A 21,395-nucleotide genomic window follows, 5' to 3' on the forward strand; every position below is an offset into this window, starting at 1 on the left:
TATAAGTAATAGTTCTTAACACCAGAACCATTATTGTAAGCGACAATGTTTGAAACCATTATTGTAGAATACTGCAGTATTACTTCACTAGGAGCCTGATCCAAAGCCCACTGAAGCCAATGGGAGTCTTTCCACGGACCTCAGTGGGCTTCAGATCATCCCCTAGATTAGGAATGACCATGGCAGAGAGATGATGCAATTATAGTATTAGAGTGACTCTGCTAAATCTTGTTAAGATTCTGAGCATATCAGATGTGAACGAGATGTTTCCAGGAGGCTGAAGGGACGCAGACTGAGCTTGTGCAGTTAAAGTACTAGGCCATCTCTCCAACCAGTCTGTCCCCTATGTGCTTACTAAACATTGCAGTATATGCTTCCTATCCCACCTAAGAATTGTTTGGCTAGCAGTCTGGATGTTGCCATATGCTAGATGTAAATGCAGAAACAAAGAAATACACAGAGATCAATGAAGCAACACAGGCCACAAGAAAGTAATTTGCTGGTGTGGAGCCAGCCAGCCTCCCTATCAGTTTTGTTTCCTAGCCCAGTGTACTAATACTAGATCACAACATTGCAGAGACAAAAGTGTGATTTGGAAAACCATCTAACACCACGAACATCCCACATACACCAATCACTGATGCACCTGAGCTAAATAAGTTGTGCTGATTCACTGTGAACGTTTGCAGAGTGTTCAATTACCCTCAGAATTGTTCATTTTTTGCCTGTGGTTCTGGGATCGAGCGGGTCATCAAGGGTAGATCTAGCCTGTGGAATTCATTCCCTCAAGAGATAGGAGCAACTTCACCACTTGCATGCCAAAATGCAAAACTCTGATTTAACTTTCCCTCAATAAGCTCTTCACATAAAGTCTAACTACATTGCAGTCATGGGGTCTGATTGCAGCTCATGTAGGCATCCCGAAGCTAGCTTTAATATACCTGGAGCAGTGAAGCCATGACAACACGGGCTTGAGGGCAGGACATACCAGCCCTCCCAGGACCCTTGGTAATTTCTCGGAGACTAGCTTGTACTGCCAAAGCTTCACTGATCTGGTACTCGAGTTAGCTAAATTTAAGTAGCCATAGACACACAACAGACATATATGAAGTCTGCTAACTTTTCAAATTTGCTTCTACAAGCAATGGAATGGAGAGTGAAAGAGCTTGGTATTGTTAGTACTATTTTAACACTTGGGGGGGGGCACTCAGCTGCTACTATGATGGCGGTCATATTCATACCTAGGCAAATGTCAGCATTTTCAAACTTGGAAGCCTCTAGGCCCCTAAAGTTGATTCAAGCACCAAACTAAAGGTACCTATGTTTCAAGATTCTAGCCTAAGTGACAAGATCTTTACACATGAATGTATGTATAAATAAAATGCATAGATATTTCAACTTATAATGAAGTCTCTCCCGCTCTCAAAAATAGGAATTTTCTTATATTCTTACATTTCAAGATGAGATTTATGGATATTATATTGCAATGCCAAAGCCACATGTGAAACTTGCAAGTCATTAGCAGGTTGTTACATTCTAGCCCTGCATCTGTAGTAACTGCTGTTTTATTACTCACCTATCTGTGTATGACATTCTCTCTGTAGGAATTTGTGCTTATGTATTCTAGTTTTACCAAAATACGTCCACCTGAATCAATAAATAGTCTTTTCATCTCAGGGTAATGGTGAGTGTTGGTTTTTGGGGAAATTTTTCAGAGACTCCAGTCATTATATAAAAATGGAAGTACTCAAAATAGAAAAGAAATTGAAATATATTTTTGAACATTGTAACACAAGGGGAAAATACATGACAGAGGCATAATTATTTTTTAGAAAGAATGTTTTTCAAGGTTTTTTTAAAAATGACTACTATTCTTATCTCCAATTCGGTGTGAAAAGACTTCTTCACAAATATTGTGATATAATGAAGTGAAGTCATCATACTTGGCTCAGGCATTTGCATCTATGAACACAGATACAGGATGAAAAAATTAAGTCACTGTATACCTTTCCCCACAGTACAGTATTATTTTTCTGAGTTGCAGATATTAAGCATAAAGGCATAAGAAGCCCTATGACACTATATATAGAGTGAATAGAAGTTGAGTGGTCTAGGGTCTGTTTTTCCCCCTCTAGATTTTCATTTGATCTGTTCTGTTTTGGGCAGAACCATTTACAGAGTGAAGCATATCACCTGCCTTGCCTCTTGCCCACCTTCATAGAATCATAGAATATTCAGGGTTGGAAGGGACCACAAGAGGTCATCTAGTCCAACCCCCTGCTCAAAGCCAAACCAATCCCCAATTTTTGCCCCAGATCCCTAAATGGCCCCCTCAAGGATTGAACTTACAACCCTGCATTTAGCAGGCCAATGCTCAAACACCTGAGCTATCCCTCCCCCCTGAACTAGTCACTAGACACTACACATGTCTGGGGGAATAGTGAAAAAGTAGCCCTTGTGCTCCTTTGAGAACAGAGACTGGAGTACTACCTAACCTTTTTGCAGGGCATAGAAATAGACAGAGGCTGAGGCTTTCCCATCCTTCCCACAAACTGAGCAACTCCATCAGGGCCTAGTAAAATCTGACTCTGGAATTCCAGGGCTAAGAAACCCACAAACTCTTCCACATGTGAGTAGCCCTCCAGCTCCTTCATATGAATAAGGACTTGGGGGGTTGGGTCCAAGATGGCAAACTAGAGTAGGCACAATGCTAAGCAAGTCAGCTTAAAATGCTAACAAAAAGTCACTAAAAGCAGCTTGTTCAGGAGCTACTCAACACAAGTCTGGAAGCCGTAACATTTGTGAGATAAAAGCAAAATAGAAAATAAATTAAAATATGATTTTGAACATTACAACACAAGGAGAAAATATATGATGAGGCAGAATTGCTTTTAGAAGGAATGTTTTTCCAAGTTTTCCCAGGGGCTAATAGTGAATGTGATATGAAAGCTGCTGCAATGTCATAAAGAACAAAATCCTATCCAGCTCCTAGTCTCACCTGAATTCTTCATTCCAGATCAAGCTCTCTACCAGTCAGTTCTGGAGGAGTCTGAGAAGCTCAACAGAGGCTAGGAAGTGGGAACAATAGCACTGACTCAAGCTCTCAATGATTCTTAGAGAAGGGCTATTAATATTTGCTATGAGCTGGCTAGCCCTTTGAGGTGACCTGGGCTCAGCCTTGCCTATGACTTAGCTGCTATCCCTCAGCCTCAGTGAGGGACTTCCGGGGGAGGGATAGCTCAGTGGTTTGAGCTTTGGCCTGCTAAACCCGGGGTTGTGAGTTCAATCCTTGAGGGGGCCATTTAGGGATATGGGGCATAAATTGGGGATTGGTCCTGCTTTGAGCAGGGGGTTGGACTAGATGACCTCCTGAGGTCCCTTCCAACCCTGAGATTCTATGACAACAGAAGAGCTAAATGGTGACCTCACTTGGCTGTAATGGGGCTTAATTAGAAACTGACCCCAGCTATGGTGGTGAAGGAGGGTGAATACTATTTAAACAGAGATGGGAACTCAGTGGAGTGGGACAGAGAGTCATAGATCATTCATGCTAACCTGCTATAAAGTATAGACCACCAACAGCACCCAACATCTGCATGCTAACTCAACAGAACTGAAATAAAATCAAAGTGTTACATCCCATAGGAAACTAGACTATCATGTGACACAGGCAGAGACTAGGAGGGACTAAGGTGCACCAGGGCCAGAGTCTCTTCCCCGTTCCCTGTGTAATTCAGGCAAATGAGCTGCGTCCACACACACTGGAGGAAGGTGGGAAAAAAAACAGGTCACTGACAATCTGATGAGGGGGGAAATCCCTTCCTGGTGCCACATATGGTGATCAGTTAGACCATGAGCACATGAGCAAGAACCAGCCAACCTGAGAGAATGTTCAGTACTACCTCAGAGCCCTGACCTACCCCACAATGTCCCATCTCCACCTGTGGCCAACCCTATGCTTCAGTGGAAGGAGATAAAAAAAAAAAACCTCCCAGAATACATGGTGAGGGAAATCCCTTCCTGACCCATGCTAGTGGCTGGCTGAAACCCTGAAGCATAAGGTTTAGGAACATATGACATAAACCAGAAGTGAGTCCCAGGGATGTTGAGCCCTGCTCTCTTCCATCACAAACAACCCTGTTATACAACTGCACTCAAAAATTTGTCCAGCTCTCTCTTTAAACTAATTAAGTTGTTTGCCCCCACAACTCCTATTGGGAGGCTGTTACAGAACCTCACTCCTTTGATGGTTAGAAACCTTCTTCCAATTTCCAGCTTGAATTTGTTCATAGCCAGTTTATACCTATTTGTTCTTGTGCCAACATTCTCCTTTAGCTTAAATAGCTCTTCACCCTCTCTGGTATTTACCCCCCTAGTGTATTTCTAGTAAGCAATCATATCCCATCTCAGTCTTCTTTTTGTTAGACTAAACAAACCAAACTCTTCCAGTCTCCTCTCATAAGTCCTCCATTCACCTGATCATCCATCTTCTCTGCACCTGTTCCAGTTTACATTCATCTCTCTTCAACTTGGGTGACCAGAATGGTACCCAGTATTCCAAGTGAGATCTTACCAGTGCCTTGTAAAATCTTATTAATATTTCTCTATCTCTGCTGGAAATACCTTGCCTGATACATCTAGGATCACATTTGCCTTTTTCACAGCCACATCACATTGATGGTTTATAGTTATCCTAGGTCTCTCTCCTGCTATGTCACTTCCAACTGTTGAGCCCCCAGGTTATAGCAGAAATTCTTAGTATTAGATCTTAAGTGTACTATGGAATTTCATCCCATTTTGTGACTCCAGTCTTCAAGGTCATCCAGATCTTCCTGTTTAATGTTCTGATTCTCCTCTGTATTGTCAATGCTTCCCAACTTTTTGTGCCCAGGTCTATTGAATAAGATTGGCCCAAGACTGATCTTTGAGGAACTCCACTAGTAAATCTCCCTCCAGTCCAATAGTTTCCCTTCAGCACAACCTGTTACCTTCTCTCCTTGACCTTACCGCCTTACAAGGCTTGTACTGATCCCCATCTTCTCTAATTTAACTAATAAATTCCCAGGTGGCATTATGTCAAATGCTTTACTAAAGTCCAACTATGTTAGATCTGTTGCATTTCCTTTATCTAAAAAATCAGGTATTTTCTCAAAGAAGGAATCAGGTTAGTCCGGCACTATGTATCTTTGATATATTCATGTTGCATTGTATCCCCTTTACCATTTACCTCTATGAATTTAGTTATTCTTTCCTTCACAATTTGTTCTAAAACCTTGCATACTACTGAGGTCAGACTAACAGGTCTGTAATTGCCTGGATCACTTTTTTTCCTTTTTTAAATATAGGTATAATATTAGCTACTCTTCTGTTATATGCTCCTACCCCTGAAGAGCTAGGGAGAGTTCTCTCTCTCTCTCTCTCTCTCTCTCTCTCTCTCTCTGGGAAGGGTCTACAGGAAGGTCCAGTAGTGAGTTACTGTGACCAGAAAGCAGAGTTACAAGATCAGGGTTAACTCCTGTGGGGGGACCCTAGAGTGGAGAGGAACCTCGAGTTAGAGTCTGTGAGGACCAGTGAATTAGAAGCCCATGAGGGGTGGAAGACTAGTTTAAGTAGCACTTAGACTCCCAGCATGGAAAAGCCTGGGGGGTCAATACCCTAACAAGGGGGAAGAATTGAAGTCAAGCTCTGGAAGGGTGAAAAAGCCTTTTGTTTAGAGTCAAGCCCAGGAGAGGTGAAGGACCTTTGGTAAAGCTAAAGCCCATAAGGGGACTGAACTGTTGTGTGACTTGGCCAGAGGACTGAGACACAGAAGATTAATGAGGGAGTTTGGGGAAGAGACCGGCTAGAAGTGGCCACTGCGGCCGAGGAAGTCCTCTGGCCAGAGGCTGAGCAAGAGGCACAGTCCCCTGCAATGCTGTGTTCAGGCAGGTGGGAGCAACCTAGTGGTGAGAACATGCGTTAACAATATTATAATCAGGCCAACAGGACAACAACAACATTGGACTAAATTCAGCATAGAAAGTGGGCAATTCCCATTGAATTCGGTGGTGCGGGGCAGGGCTGAATTTGGACAACTCTTTCTTTTAATTGCGGTTGTATCTACTATTCACATTCCCTTCCCAATCCTCCTTCTCATACTCACAAAGAAATATTTTGCTTCTAGCTAGTTGGGCAGAAAACCTACAAAGTATGTATGTGTGATAGCTGTACTTCCACTTGTACCCTGCTGATCCTTCTGCAGAATCCATGACTGAGGGTGAGTTTAGCAGAGATCCACTGCAGAGACAGTTCGTATCACAGTTAATAAGTATTTATATTTCTCCCCACTGTTCTCCTAAGCTCCTTTCTCTATGCTGTGCCTGTAACAGAACGGCTATTGTAGATAAGAAAACACTTGGCACAAACACAGTTATAGGAGTAATAACTACACATTCAACAAACCCCCTAACCTGCATTTTTTTTCAAGCATATCTAGTTACCTTTCAGGTTCCTAAGGTTCATGCTACTCCTAACAAAAAGAGTTCAGTCAGGAAGTCACTGCTTCAAACTTTGCTGGTAATAACAATGCCAAGTATTTGAGTACATCTGTGAAAGTTATTGGGTGTCACAGGATGGTTTGGATTGAGGGTGTGATAGGTTGCTAAGCATAAAGCAGTACACAGCATAAAATTAATGGAGAAATTTGGCACTGCCCTTCACTGTGTGTAATGAATCCCTGTACAAACAGTGTTGCATAAGGAGGAAGCAAACCCAACGTGGTGGTCCAGGAGAGAGCACAGACTGTATCACTGAAAGGCATGACAGAGCATGCAATGCACATTCTCCCCTCTTGAGGTACAATGCTCTCCCTGAGGAAGTTTTGCAATGCTGTGCATGCATCTAGATTATAGTACACAGTCTGACCTCACCTGTCCAGAAACACTTCCTTGCTGGCAGAACGAGTTTGGTCTGTGCGGACAGAAGAGTTCTGGGAGGGAAAATGACCCTTCTTTATACTGCCAAATTCCTTCCAAGAGTTTCAAAGTGCAGCACTCTATCGCTTTTAAAAATGAAATATAATATAATCTGTGTTTAGCAGCAGCAGGTTTTTTTAAAGGGCTAGTTTCAGTAAGTATTTGGAAATAAGAAGAAAGGCTAAGTAAAATATTTCCATCTTTTACAGGATGACAAAATACGTGCTGTTTGAAACATACCTTATCATAGTTCTGTGCTTTTCTTCAGCCACAGTGATATTTTTTTCAATCTCTTTCATCCAGTGCCAAATAGCCAGACTTGGATTCACTGCAGCAATTCCAAATCAGAAGATTAGGCTATAATATAGATATAAGTACATAGTGTGTATCTTAATTGTCAGTTTTGAATACCTGTGTTGTCAGAGGACTAGAGGAGCAGGATTCATACTACATATACTTGGGGATTTGTTTCCCTGATAGAAGCAGCTTTAATTTTTTCTAACCTTTTGTGTTCTGAGTGTAAAAATAGTGCTTGTATTTTTGCAGCTGGTTACTGCTATTCAGCACCAGGGTACTCTCTGGAAAAATGCTAAGGAAATGTCCCTAGTTGGCACTTCTGACATTTTCATTTAACCAACATGGTGGTTAAAATTTGTTATATTTATGTTACTGTGGGATTATTTCAGGGGTGGGCAAGCTGCGGCCTGGGGGCCGCATCTGGCCCTTCAGACATTTTAATCTGGCCCTCGAGCTCCCTCCAGGGAGCAGGATCCAGGGCTTGTCCCGCTCCAACACTCCAGTTGGGGAGTGGGCTCAGAGGCTTGCCCCACTCTGCATGTGCTGTGGCTCTGTGCGGCTCCTGGAAGCAGCGGCATGTCCCCACTCTGGCTCCTACATGTAGGGGCAGCGAAGGGGCTCCGCACAATGCCCCCACCCGAAGTGCCGCCCCCACAGCTCCCATTGGCCAGGAACCACAGCCAGCGGGAGCTGCAGGGGCGGCATCTATGGATGGGGCAGTGTTCAGATCTGCGTTGCTGCGCCTCTGCATAGGAGACAGAAGGGGGGCATGCCGCTGCTTCCGGGAGCTGCTTGAGGTAAGCGCTGCCCAGAGCCTGCACCCCTGACCCCCACCTATGCCCCAACCCCCTGCCCCAGCCTTGATCTTCCTCCTGCCCCCTGAACCCCTTGGTACCAGTCCACAGCACTCTCCTGCACTGCAAACCCTGATCCCCAGTCCTACCCCAGAGCCCGCACCCCCAGCCAGAGCCCTCTCCTGCCCCACATCCCAAATCCTTGCCCCAGCCCGAGGCCCCTTCCCGCACACCAAACTCATTTCTGGACCCACCACAGAGCCCACACCCCCAGCCGGAGCCCTCACCCCCTTCCGCACCCCAACCCCCAATTTTGAGAGCATTCATGGCCTGCCATACAATTTCCATAGCCAGATGTGGCCCTTGGGCCAAAAAGTTTGCTCACCCCTGGGTTATTTGATTTGATCTTGAGATAACTGGTGAGTCTGTTTATTTGTGTGTGTCCTTTTAAAATGTTATCAAGGACATCCATAGTACAGCTACACTGTAAAAAAAGATGCACAAACCTGCATCAACTGAGTCAAGTTTGTGCTATAGGGTTAAAAAGAGCAGTGTAGACATTTGGGCTTGATCTGCAGTCTGGTCTCTGAAACAACAGTGGGGGGGACAGTCTTGGAATCCAGGCTACAGCTGAAGCCCAAATGTCTACATTGCTATTTTTAGTCCTGTAGTGTGAGTCGGGGTCAGCTGAGTTGTGTGTGTGCATATATATATATATATAAAAAATTTTGCAGTGTAGACATACCCCCAACACACTTTCATTGTAGTGTCCTAACAACGTAAATAAAAACATACATATCAATCACCATTTTAAATTTTTTGCCAATGATCAGTTACATAAATCTGCTAAGTAGGTGTTAATAAGAGAAGCTGTTACAAATGTTTATTTGCGTTTTTTTAAAAAAAGACATTTTTAAAAAGGAGATAAATATTAACAAATTATCAGTCTTGATACCAACATTCACCTTAGTGAAAAACAAAACACGACTCTGTATGGATGCTGGAGTCTGTCAAGGTGGAACCATTTGCAGTTTGATGGCCTCAGTATTCTAATTGTATTTTATTTGTTTACCTGAGCATCAGTTTTATTCAATGTTATCTACTACTCACAACATTGAATAAAATGTTGTCTTCTGTATATTTTTTCCACTGAGCATCCTATTACTGATGTATTGGGGGAAAGGGGCTTTTTGGATTAAAAATAATATAGGCTCCAATTCAGCAAAACATGTAAGCACGTAGGATAAAACGTTTCAAAAGCACCTAAGTGACTTAGGAACCTAAGTCTCATTTTCAAAAAAAGTGATAGTCAGTTAGCAGTTAGGTTCTCCATGCCCACATCCTCAAAAGTATTAAGATCCTGAATTCCCATGTAAGTAGACACCTGAATACATTTGAGGATGTGGGCCTAAGGGCCTGTGTGGCCCATCAGTGAGTATGTATTAGAGAAAATATGAGTTATGAGCCCCGAGCTACAGAATCCTGGCTCTTTAGCTCAAGCTATAGCATCCAGTGCTTTTAGCTCTGAAGGTCCCTGATTCAGTCTTTAGTGGGTTAGCCAAGATGGTAGCCATCATACCTACCTCATTTTTGAAAGAGAGACTTCAGTGCATTTGAGAATTTTACCTATGATTAACTTTAAGCATGTCCCATTGACTTTAACTCCACTGATTTCAGTTTTGCTTCATCAGGGTCATAATGCCTGTGACCGATGCTTCTGCTGACCAGAACGCTTGTACTAAGCTACAGTGTTTGAAAAAAGATTTTATCAGAAAAGGAAATGAGCAACACAATGCTAGCTAAACCACAATATAACAAAATGACCTTGCGATTTCTAAGCCACTAAAGTTTTAATCACACTTCTACACGCACCATGTGTAACATTTTTAACCACAGTTCAGGACCTAAGCTAGTTATTTTACTAGTGCCTTAATAATGAAATTAGTTAACAACTGCCCTGGTAAACACTTATACTGAACATAATTTTGAGTTATGGAGTAGGATAAGCGGCACTGAGATATGAAACAGGATCCTTTGGTCACATCTTGCACTATTGTTCAGCTGTAAAGTTTAAAACAGACATTTTCCCTGCAGAAATAATGGCCTAGTGTTTCTTTTGAGACAGTGTTTCTATCAAGGAACCTGATCCTGCAGGCATTACTCACATGAGTAATTCTCATCCCATGATTAGTCTCATTGATTTTTTGGGAGTGTAACTACATAATGCACTGGTTCCACATCCTAAATGTGTTCCATGGTCCACTTCTTTCCTGCTGACCTACTTTTGTGTCATTGTTACCTTGTGCTCATGCTACCTGTTAGGTGTATCTGTCTGTTTTCTCTTGTCCTTTATTTAGATTGTAAGCTCCTTGGGACAGGAATTGCTTTTTTTATGTACTTATGCCTAGCACATTGGGGCCCTGGTCTATGAATGGGGCCCCTAGTTGCTGCTGCACTATAAATAATAAATACAATAATAATAATTAATAATGTTCAACCAACCCAAACGTGCCAGTGAACATTTTGGGCCAGACTGTGAAATGTACAATCTCTTGTGAATAAAGATTACTCACAGGAATAATTGTTGCATTATCCATGGAAATTAGCAATCTAATGAAAAAGCAAATGCCCAGTATTGGACTCATTTAAAGTGCTGAAGTTGCATGTGACAATATTGAATGGGATACTACCAGTTGTTCTGTGTGTCACTGTTCACTCGTGGGACAAATTTATGGAGAGTGAGGAGCTAGGAGAAAGGTCAAGAAATGAATATGAATCTCTTTAACTCTTTTTAGGCTGTGAATTGATCCTGTTATTGCTTAGAACCAGATTCCGATATTCTCACTCAGGGTAAATTGCACCTTACCCCTGATGTAGTGCCATTGAAGTCAATGGAACTGTGTGAAGCAAGATACCCCTGAATTTGAGTAAGTGTACCAAAATATGGCCCTTAGTATCACGATTCTTGGCAAATTTCAGATTTTGGAATAGAAACTTTTATGTATCCATTTCATCATGAATTAATCATAATCTATTATAATAGAATCCATCCTGCTGAATTCAGCTGGCATTAGTGTAAATGTCCGACGTATTTCTGTAGCTGTTTCATTGCATTTTGTCAGCAATTAAACATTAGTCAATGGACACTTAAAATTAATGCTACCCTACATTTCCTCTTCCTTAATATCTTTGAACCATAAATAATGTGACTTGAATCATGAATTGAAATGGGCATGATGGTACTTTGTGTCAATGAAGGGCACTGTCACAAATATGGAATTAAGATTTCTGAACATGCTCTAGCTAGAGAATGAGTATCATTGATGGCAAATGCTGGAAAATGCTACCATTAACTTAAAGGCCACATACTCCCTTCTGCAACAAAGGTGAATGGGTGCTAAATGCCATGGAAAACTCCCTATCATGCAGAAGGAGGGAGCAGTGCCTCTGTTGCACGACTCAGAGACCACAGCAAAACCCTACATAAGAAAGCTGCACTGTTTGGCTCTGTGGATCTGGAGTGAGCAAGCCAGAAATTGAGCTAGGGAAAACTGCTCACAGGGGAATTGTCACCCTTGAAATCTATGGAGATTATGCAGTGAGCTAGTTGTAAGACCCTCTTCCTGCAAATACGTAAGTGCATGATTAACTTTAAGCATGGGAGTAGTCTTAAGAAATTAGGCTTGCAGGAGTTTGCAGGATTGAGTCATAGATCAGTATTATTTTACCTGGGTTTCCCTGCCTTCTAGAAGAAACCCCACTCCAAAGGGTCTCAGGAGCAACTGCAAGTGGACAGGGCATAGCAGGGAAGCAGAGCTATGTTGCCATGAAGGGAGTAATCAGGACAAGGGCTTCATGTGTATGCCCTACTGTTCAGCAAGTGTCCCACTGTCCATAAGAACAGCCATACCAGGTCAAACCAATGGTCCATCTAGCCCTGTGTCCTGATAGTGGCCAGTGCCAGCTGCTTCAGAGGGAATGAACAAAACAGGTCAATTCTGAGTGATCCATCCCATTTCCCAATCACAGTTTCTGGCATGGAGTTCATGCCTGGACAGCCATAGGTTTTAGTAGCTTAATTCGCTTTCCCTTCCACAAGAAGTTAATGCATCCCCACTCTAACGGAATGTCACTGGAAGTTGGAATTCAAAGTCTCCTGTCACCAATGGGTTTTTCTCCCCCTTTCTTTTTGCATAGGGAACAATTTGGTTCTAAATTGTTAAAAACAAGAACAGGCAAAAGCCAAATCCTCCCATTAGAGGGAAGGGGGAAAAGACATGGGGGGAAGAAATGTCACTCAGCTATACTTATAGTTTTCCAGATTTGAAAAACTTCTAAGATACATGGGCCTAATTTTGCTCCCATTGAAGCTTGTTTCCAACATATTACTATTTTCTAATTAAGTTATTTTCTACTGAATCAGAGTCAACAGGAAAACTATAGTAGAACGACCAACAGATCTGAAAAACAGGAAGCTAACTTTGCCAATGAATAGGTAAGTAAATTTATTATTTTTAAAGCCCTGATAAATAATTATAAGAATTTTATTATTGATGTATAGCTGCTTCAAACATTGGCCAGCTAAAGGTCAGATGAATCCAGTGTGGTTTGAAGAGAGCTCACTAAACAGGAAACCACTCAGTTTCATTTTTTGTTCAGTAGCTGCTACAAGAGATAAGACAAAAAAGAGCAGAAGCTACAGGACAGCTCTAAGTACGGGGGGAATTTGGAGCCAAAGGTTTAGAGCTGATATTTTGCTAACCCTCCGCATTTCCTAGAGAAGCTGCTCAGATATTAGGGTGATGGGGTGTGTGTAAATTTATTCCTAATCCTGGTTACATCTAAATTCAAAAACATAGTTATTTTCCTGTTTTTTAATAGTTGGTAGGTGCTCACATACCACAATGATGGATCCATATAAGTACTGGGACAGTAAGATCTGAAGTACAAGGGGTGAGGCGGATGAGGGTGACAGACAGAGCCATCATTCCAACAGTGAAGGGAGAGATCTGTGCATATGAATCCTCTGGGCTCACATCTTGGTGGTTCATCGGGGCGCATGTTTAGACACTGGATCAGTACAGATTCAGAAGGCAGAGTGCCATCTACTGAATCACCAATACAGGAGTTATACTATTTATCTACAATGCTTAATTAATTCATATTTGTAAAATGCTTTGAGATTCTTGCATAGGAAAGATGGGTCCTATGTAACTGCAACATATTACTGGCAATACAACCAAGACAGATAAAGAGGCCCCCAAAATCATCAATTTTCCCACAGTTACCAAAAATGTTTTCTCACTTAAATGATTAGCAGTCCACTCATTCTGTTATGCTAATCCTTCAATGAGGTAGTGATAAACTTGCTAATGTTTTGGTGACTGCATTTGCTCTCTTTTACTTCTTTAGATCTTGGCCAAACATGAATGCAGCAAGTAAGCTAGAGTTAAACCACAGAGGTAAAAAACTATGTTACCATTTATAACATGTTTTCTCAATAACATTTTTCATTCTGTTTTCTTTTTACTATTCTTATTACCCTTGGTGTCAGCAATAGTTTGGGATAGTTTGGGATATGCAAAGAATATAGAATCAGAACCCAGATGTGTTGATCTATTGTAAGAAATATACACAACTCAGGTATCAATGAATGAATGAGGCCAAAAACTACCAGCACACAAGAAGAATACTGATTTTGTGGCCTCATGCATTAAAAAGTTCTACATCACATGGAATAAGTTATCCTGCTGCATATAAAATGGAGATTTAAAACAACAAACATTGAATTGTTAATGAAATGGTTCATTGCTTCTAAAAACCATGGGAGGGAAGAATGTACAAAGCTTTTTTTTTAAAGTGCCTTTTTATCTATATCTATCTTGCCCCATTTAGGCCAAGTTTCATGGGCACAGGTGTCTGTACCATCAGATCTGATTTAAATTATCAAAACAGTTGATCTCTTCTAAAACAATCGGGGGATTGACCTTTTGCAAAAAAAAATTAAATGTCTCCTATTTATAAGGCCCTGATCCTAATTATAAGGTGCTCTCTAGCCTTCATTCAGTAAAGCATTTAAGTACATGTTTAACATTAAGCATGTACTTAAGTCACATTGACTTCATGGGTAAAATTTTGGCCCCACTGTAATCAGTGGGGAAAATTCCCACCGACATCCATGGGCCCAGGATTTCACCCCAAGACTTCAATGGAACATGCTTAATGAAAAGAATGTACATAAGTGCTTTGTGAAATCAAGAGCTCTATTAACCAAACACGTGTGCTGGATGTAAAGCCGGTACCCTACATTTATTGTACAACACGTGCATCTTGCCACGTGTTACACATTCACACATAAAGGACGTTTGCTAAAATGTGTACATCCACCACCCCCTTACTTTTTACTTTAAAATAGCATCAAAGGGCTTTTTTAATAGAGGATGTTACAGGGTGTATAAACCCTGCACTAGGTCTGAAGGGGTTAAAGAGCAACTCTGGGCCCAGCTGACCATGCCCAGCCGCAGCTGCAGAGCATGCTCCAGATGGAGGTGGAGCTTAAAAGGAATCCAGACAGCTCTGAAGGGGGCTGACAAGGCAGGGAGAAGGTCTACCCTGGGAGTTCCTAGGAAGGGATGCTGTAGAAGCTCCTCTGGGAAAAGAGGAGCTTTCCTGCTGGGCTCAGACAGGCTAAAGGTGTAGGTAGTGTATTTTTTTCATTATCTTTTGCTACAGACTGCAAAGCTTGGACCATAGAGAAGAGGGTAGGAAGTGGCCCAGGGCGGGCAGCCTTAAGGTGCTTTTGGGTAGACCTTGGTAACTGTCACAGGGCCTGGGTTCCCCTATTAAGAAGGAACTAACCCCTTGGTTCCCCGTATTAAGAAGGAAGTGACCCCCTAACCACTAGGTGATGTTTCCAGCCAGCACCAATAGGAAGTAGGTTTTGTGGTGAAAAGAACCAACTCAGATAAAATAAAACCAACCTGTCTGGTGGTTTCAGTGACATGTGTTCTCTTTCGATTCACTTCTAAGTGAACAAGTGGCCACATCACAGCAAAACCTCCCTACAGCTGGCACTTACTGGCAGCTTCCCGCCTCCTCCCCCTAGTCTCGGAAGAGAGGCCAGCCTATTCTCCTGCTCATCCCTTGAATTGAACCCACATAATTTTTGAGAATCCTGCATGTCCTCACTAAGGCCTAAAACAGAGATGCCTAAATACATGAGATGGGCATTTTTCATGATATTTCCAGACAAACTAGAAACTGCCTAAGAGAATCTTACCCTTGAAAAATTTTCAACCCAATTTTGTATATCAAAGGGGTTTGGAGAGATTGGCTAAGCATCTGCAGGTTGGGCTGTTTATTAAAACACAACTTCCTGTCTGATGTCACTATTAGAAACATAATGAAATCACTGACCTTTCTAAGATCTTCTTGCATTGAAGTCCATGGGTGCAGATTCAGACCCTGTGAACTCCTATTTTAATTAGTGTGACCACAGAATCAAAGTTGTCCCTGTTGTCTCATTTAAAGTAAAAAGGCAATTTTGATACTTGGTACTAATGTGCAATATGGTAACCCGTGGCACTTTGGTAAATGTAAGGGAGCTGTGAAGATGTTTTGACTTTGAATAAGGGGTCACCAACCTGAAAATGCTGAGAAATGCCAAGTCTACACCAGGTCTTCAGTTTCCAATGAAAATAACAGTGGTAAGAAGAGGTCAATTAGATTGTAGACTCTTTGGCACAAAGACTGTCTCCTACGTGCACTTGTACAACACCAGCACAATGGGGCCCTGATCTGACTGAGACCTGAGGGTATGAGCACATTACAAATAATAAATAAATGAACACCGTCCTGAAAAGTGTTCGTGCCCTCAATTGCCATGCACCTTCCAGATGGTGCTCGGTGTTTTGGAAGATCAGGCCCCAATACACATTGTGCTGATTATGTTACATTAGTGTATATAAGATTCGTCACCACTATAGAAAAGGTATTGAATTGAAAGTCCATGATGATATAAGAGGAAGATTTTCCCCCCTGTACTGGCTGGTTTGCACTACTCAGTCAGCAGAAAGGAGCTGGACAGATAACTTAACCAGAAAACTGAGGGTTCTCCTTGCGTAAAGGGAATCCCTAGATAGAACAGCGCCAGCGCTGTGGCTCTATGTGATCATTCTCACCACCCATGGTCAGAAGAGGTGTTCCGAGAAGAAAGGAGGCATGGCTGGGATGCCTCTGAGCTCCAGTGATCCCAGGCTCATAGACTCATGGACATTAAAGGCCAGAAGGGACCATCACGATCATCTAGTTGGACCTCCTCCACATTAGAGGCCACAGAACCTCACCCACTTTACTATCAGAATGGCTTGGGGCTCTGGGCATACAGGTGTAAATTTAAGTTATTGATGTCTTTATGATGCTCTAATTTATGCTGGGAACGAGGCTACCTCTGCCTGGTCCTGTTCCAAATTCGATTTGGTTATACTAGAGAATGTGGCCAATAATATTGATCTGTGTGACTCATTTTCCTGTCATGTTGAGGGTGTTTAACTTGGAACTCAAGGAATATAGAGTCATTTTTATAACTTGAAATAAAAAACGAAAGAATGAAACTTTAAAGCACTGGTTTGTTTTCATCATTATGTTTGTAGGGCCTGATTCTCCTCTCACTTACACTGGTGTAAATCAGGAGTAACTTCAGTGAAGTCAATAGAGCTATAGTAGTAAACTGGTGTAAGTGAGTGGAGAGTAGGCCCATAGTTTGCAGGAGTCTGTTTCTCCTCCCCCACGGATGACTGTATAAACATAGATAACAGTAGTACAGGTACAGTACAAATGAACATTTAATGCCATCTGCTGGGCCATGCAACATTGTGCAATATTTTGTTGCTGGAATCATGTATTGAATCTAACTTACAGAAGAACAATGATGCATAAAAGGGTGTGTTTCTTTTGTTTTTTGGTCAGGGTCAGTTAGAATGTCCAAAGGATCTACATAACACAATACATATTGTGACAGAGCCAGACCAGTGGGGTACAGGAGTCTGGTAGAAGGCAAATATACTGGCCAATGGATGAATAGTTTTCTGTTCCCTGAGTGACCAGAACAGGGGCTGGGCTAGGGCAATCAGGAACCTGCTAGAACCAATTAAGACAGGCAAGCTAATTAAGACACCTGGAGCCAATTAAGAACATACTAGAATCAATTATGGCAGGCCGACTAATCAGGACACCTGGTTTAAAAAGGACCACCCATCAGTTAGTGGGGGGTGTGCAAGGAGTGAGAAGGTGTGCTGCTGGAGGACTGAGATGTACAAGAATAACTAGGCTTCAGGAAGAAGATCCTGCAGTGAGGATAAAGAAGGTGCTGGGGGGGAGGCCATGGGAAAGTAGCCCAGGGAGTTGTAGCTGTCATGCAGCTGATACAGGAGATATAGACAGCTGCTATCCACAGGTCCCTGGGCTGGAACCCGGTGTAGAGGGTGGGCCCAGGTTCCCCCCAGTCCCCCAACTCCTGATCGGACACAGGATGAGTTGACCTGGTCTGTGAGCAACACTAGGTGGGACAATAGAGACTGTGGAGATTGTTCTCCATTTCCCCCACGCTGGCCAGTGATGAGGTTAGCTGAGTGAATGGCAGGTTTGAGCCTCTAGCAGAAGCGGCCAAAATAAGGGCTGCTGTGAACCAAAATGATCAAAATGAAACATTTTGATTGGCCAGAACCAAACAAATTGGTTTTTTTTTCAGTTCGTGAATAGTTGAGATTTCAACTTTTTGTCCAGATTTGAGACAGGAAGAAATTGAGCTCCCAAAAATATCCATGGGACAGGAAACCATTTTCTTCTAAGCTCTAACTCTGAGGTGCTCAGATGCTGTGGTCATGGACCATAAAACTACTTACAATATTTTTATTTATTTATTATTTAGGCACCTAGCTTTAGGCACCCATTTGAGAAAAACTTGGCCTTCATAGCCTCTGTGCAGATGAAACAAGGGTGGGTCTGAGGTTCCATAAGACTCTTTCCTTACTAATGTATCTACTCAGGGGCAGCTGGCATTTTTCACTATGTGAGCTATGTGAATATTTTCAGTATATTATACAGTTAACTAAGTTCTGTTCCCTTTAATAAAATGCTAAATAATATCACTCTTCTATATAGAATATATAATATTTGCTGTAATCTTTCTGACCACTTTATTTAGAAGGCAAGAGCAGAAATATTCCTGGAAAAACATCTAATTTTGTAAGTATTTTTTCCCTTCCTTTCTAAAATTTTGCTTTACTTTCACTTAGATTTGAAATTTAAGATTGTCACCTGCTGTAATGCTGTTGTGGGAAGACCATCCTTTCTGCCTGAGCATCTGGAATGTAGAGTGGGATTTTGAGAAGTGCTTAGTTTTGGCCTAACTCTGCTCCTATTGGAATCAATGAAAGCTTTAAATTGACTTCAGTGGGAGAAGGATTAGGCCAATGTTTGTTTTTGAAAATACCAAGAATATGGTTCATTTTCTGTATATAGCTATGTTCTATTTTGAACTACAGTAACATTGTATTTAGAATAATCATTCAGTATCAAATCTACAAAAGTATAAGATGCATCTGTTCTCCAGTGTGCAATTTTGTATTCAAATAAACATGGAAAATGGTTATTTCCAGATAGGCTTGGAACTTCTGAAGCTGGGTTACAGGAGCAGACTACTCAGCCAATTATCTATGGCCTGATTCTGTTTTACCTGTGTATCTCAAAAATCACTCTGAAGTCAATAGAAGTCGGTGTAAACAAGAATGGCAAGACCATGTGCTATAAATTGGACAATTAGTATCCAAGTAGTGCCAACAGAAGAGCTGGGCAAATAAAAACATTGCAGTGAACTTTCATTCAAATTTGAAAGCTGATTGCAATTCTACCATACAGTAATATTCACCGCCCTGCCTTGTTTGCTTGGAAACAGAAGATTTGCTAGTGCAAGCACTCAGGACTCAAATATTTGAATAGTTATTAACCAAAAGTGACTTTTGAATATTAGATTTTTATTTTAAAATTTACAGTTTGTGATGACTGAGTAATTACATAAATCACTGATGTTCAGATTCACAGAGTCCAAGGACAGAAATACCCTCTGTGACAATATTAGTTCTATTCCCTAGCTGCTTGATTTATGTAACTGAACAGCATAGCACAAATGACACATTGAAAATATTACAGTGAAATGTACAATTTTTGAAATGTGCTTTGCTGGTTAAGTTACACTCCATGTAACATTTTCAAAAGTAAGTGACTTAGGAACCAGATTACTATTTCCAAAGTGACTTAGGCACTTAGGGGAGATTTTTCAAAGGCACAAATGATACTCAGCAAAAGTTGATGGAAATTAGACTCATAACTGCTATTTGAAAATCTCCCTCTTAGGAGCCTGAGTCCCACTAACTTTTAAATTAAAGTCACTTTTAAGTTTGTATGCAGCCTTAGTTAAATTCTAAACTGCAAACAGAAACTCTGCTGCACCAATGTACTCTGTGCAACCTTTCACCTTCATCCCTTCAACAGTTGAACAAAACTCCCAGTTCACAGTCTGCAGGCATGAAATGGCAGGAGTCAGCCCAACTCCATCAATGGTCGCTGAAGCCATTCAACTGAGCCATTCGAGTGAATGCAACTCCATTGACTTTGGCCAAGCCTGAAGTGAGCCCTGTGTTACCTGAATTTCTTTCTTTTGCTTAGGATAAACATTTTGCAAAAGTGGGTGAGGATGAATCAGAACATTCACGCGATGTACCTGATGAAGAACAGTATCCCTATGATACTGTAAAAACTTCCAGCTTGGAGGCAATGCATGCTTTGAAAATTTTGCCTGCCAAACCAATACAAGAATCTGAGTATGCAGGTAATTGACTTCTGTGCTAAAACAGAACGGGGTCCTTGGGTTAAATGGGGAAAGCAAGGACCAGATTGTGCTCAGTTTGGTCATTTTTAAAAATATTTAGACCAAGTGCTCCACTGGGTGAAAGATATAGAAAGAAAAATGTGATTGCCAGGATAATCAATTGCATATGAATGAATGTAACATTATTTTAAGGGTACCTACCACATCCTTCAGGAATGGGCATTTTGTTTTTAAATAAATTTTCCCAAGGATTGTCTGTAGGAAAATTCTGTATTTTAATCAAGACAGTGATTTGTTTTACAGAAGGCCCTATTCAAGTCTCATTTTATCTTAGCGCTTACCTATAATATAATGACACAAGCCGCTGTCAAATTTGGGGTAAAGAAAGGTGGCCCCTACAGGCTATGCTAGTCAGCCCTAATAACTACTTTCTAGAAATTTTAAACCCCTGCAAAAAAAAAAAAAGCCATAGGCAGAAATCTCAAATATGTACATAAAATGCACCCAACAAATAGTAAATAAATTAAATTTAAAAAAACTAAAATCAATTCTACAGCAGCAAATGGGAGAGGTTTGTATAAAGTAAGGGCCTGATTCAGTTCCCTCTGAAGCCAAAGTTTTATTCCATTGTTTTCAATGGGATTTACATTGGACCCTAATCAAATTACTGAGCTCATTTTTTCCTTAGATTCCTCAGCGTGTATGAACACAGTATGGGTTCAACTCAGGGTAGGCTATGCTGAGTTCTAAAAACTTATTTCCAGGCTTTATTTGGAAGCCTGAAGTAGCAGCACTCAAATGCTTGATTAAATCTCCCCCCCCCCCCCCCCCCCCGCTTGCCAATGGGAACATTTCTGTTAGGAACCCTCTGGAAGCATCCTCTGGTGCTTATCTAAGAGCCCCCTAGAGTACAGTTACTGCCTGGGAAAACAATGCAAATTTTGACTGTTGGATCCAAAGAAAAGCATATTAAACAAATAGACAGCCATTTTTAGTTCAGTTATGACCTGTAGCTGCCACATTCCAGAAAAGAATCTGAAAATGCATTTCAGAAAGACAGACTTTTGTGTTCATGTCCCATTCTGCAATCTTTTATAGGAAATAAAAATACACACTTGAAGTTAATGACTCAGAAAATGTACTGACTTGGAAAAACATGCTCATGTACATGGATGTGTATCAACATGTAGGCACATTTTAGACAAGCATAAATGTGTATTAGAAACAAATGTAGGTATTGGGAAGACTTCCTGTTATACCTTCTGAATAAATGATAGCGAACAAGAATATAGGGTGCAGGAGACAGTATTGGACAGCAGTTTAGGCAGGGAATTTCTAAAAAAATGACTGGTCGGGAGAAGGTTTCTAACCATCTTTTATTATTGTTGTTGCTCTATTGCAGAGGTTTTTGAGAAAATAGGCCAAGTTGCCTCCTCCTGAGGGGTAACGGAGTGGGAGTTGACA

The 21,395-nt window shown here is 41.4% G+C and overlaps 1 protein-coding gene across 1 annotated transcript in view; it reads left to right on the top strand.

Moving 5' to 3' along the window:
• The window catches only part of CLNK (cytokine dependent hematopoietic cell linker), a 103,082-nt gene that overhangs the window by 29,421 nt on the left and 52,266 nt on the right, over window positions 1-21,395 (top strand). Inside the window, exons 3-6 of the mRNA XM_074951674.1 lie at window positions 12,468-12,539; window positions 13,457-13,506; window positions 18,249-18,289; window positions 19,769-19,931. Coding sequence (XP_074807775.1) covers window positions 12,468-12,539; window positions 13,457-13,506; window positions 18,249-18,289; window positions 19,769-19,931 — 326 coding nt within the window. The remainder of the gene's footprint in view (window positions 1-12,467; window positions 12,540-13,456; window positions 13,507-18,248; window positions 18,290-19,768; window positions 19,932-21,395) is intronic.

The sequence above is a fragment of the Natator depressus genome, chromosome 4, assembly GCF_965152275.1.
Source record: "Natator depressus isolate rNatDep1 chromosome 4, rNatDep2.hap1, whole genome shotgun sequence".
Lineage (NCBI taxonomy): Eukaryota > Metazoa > Chordata > Testudines > Cheloniidae > Natator > Natator depressus.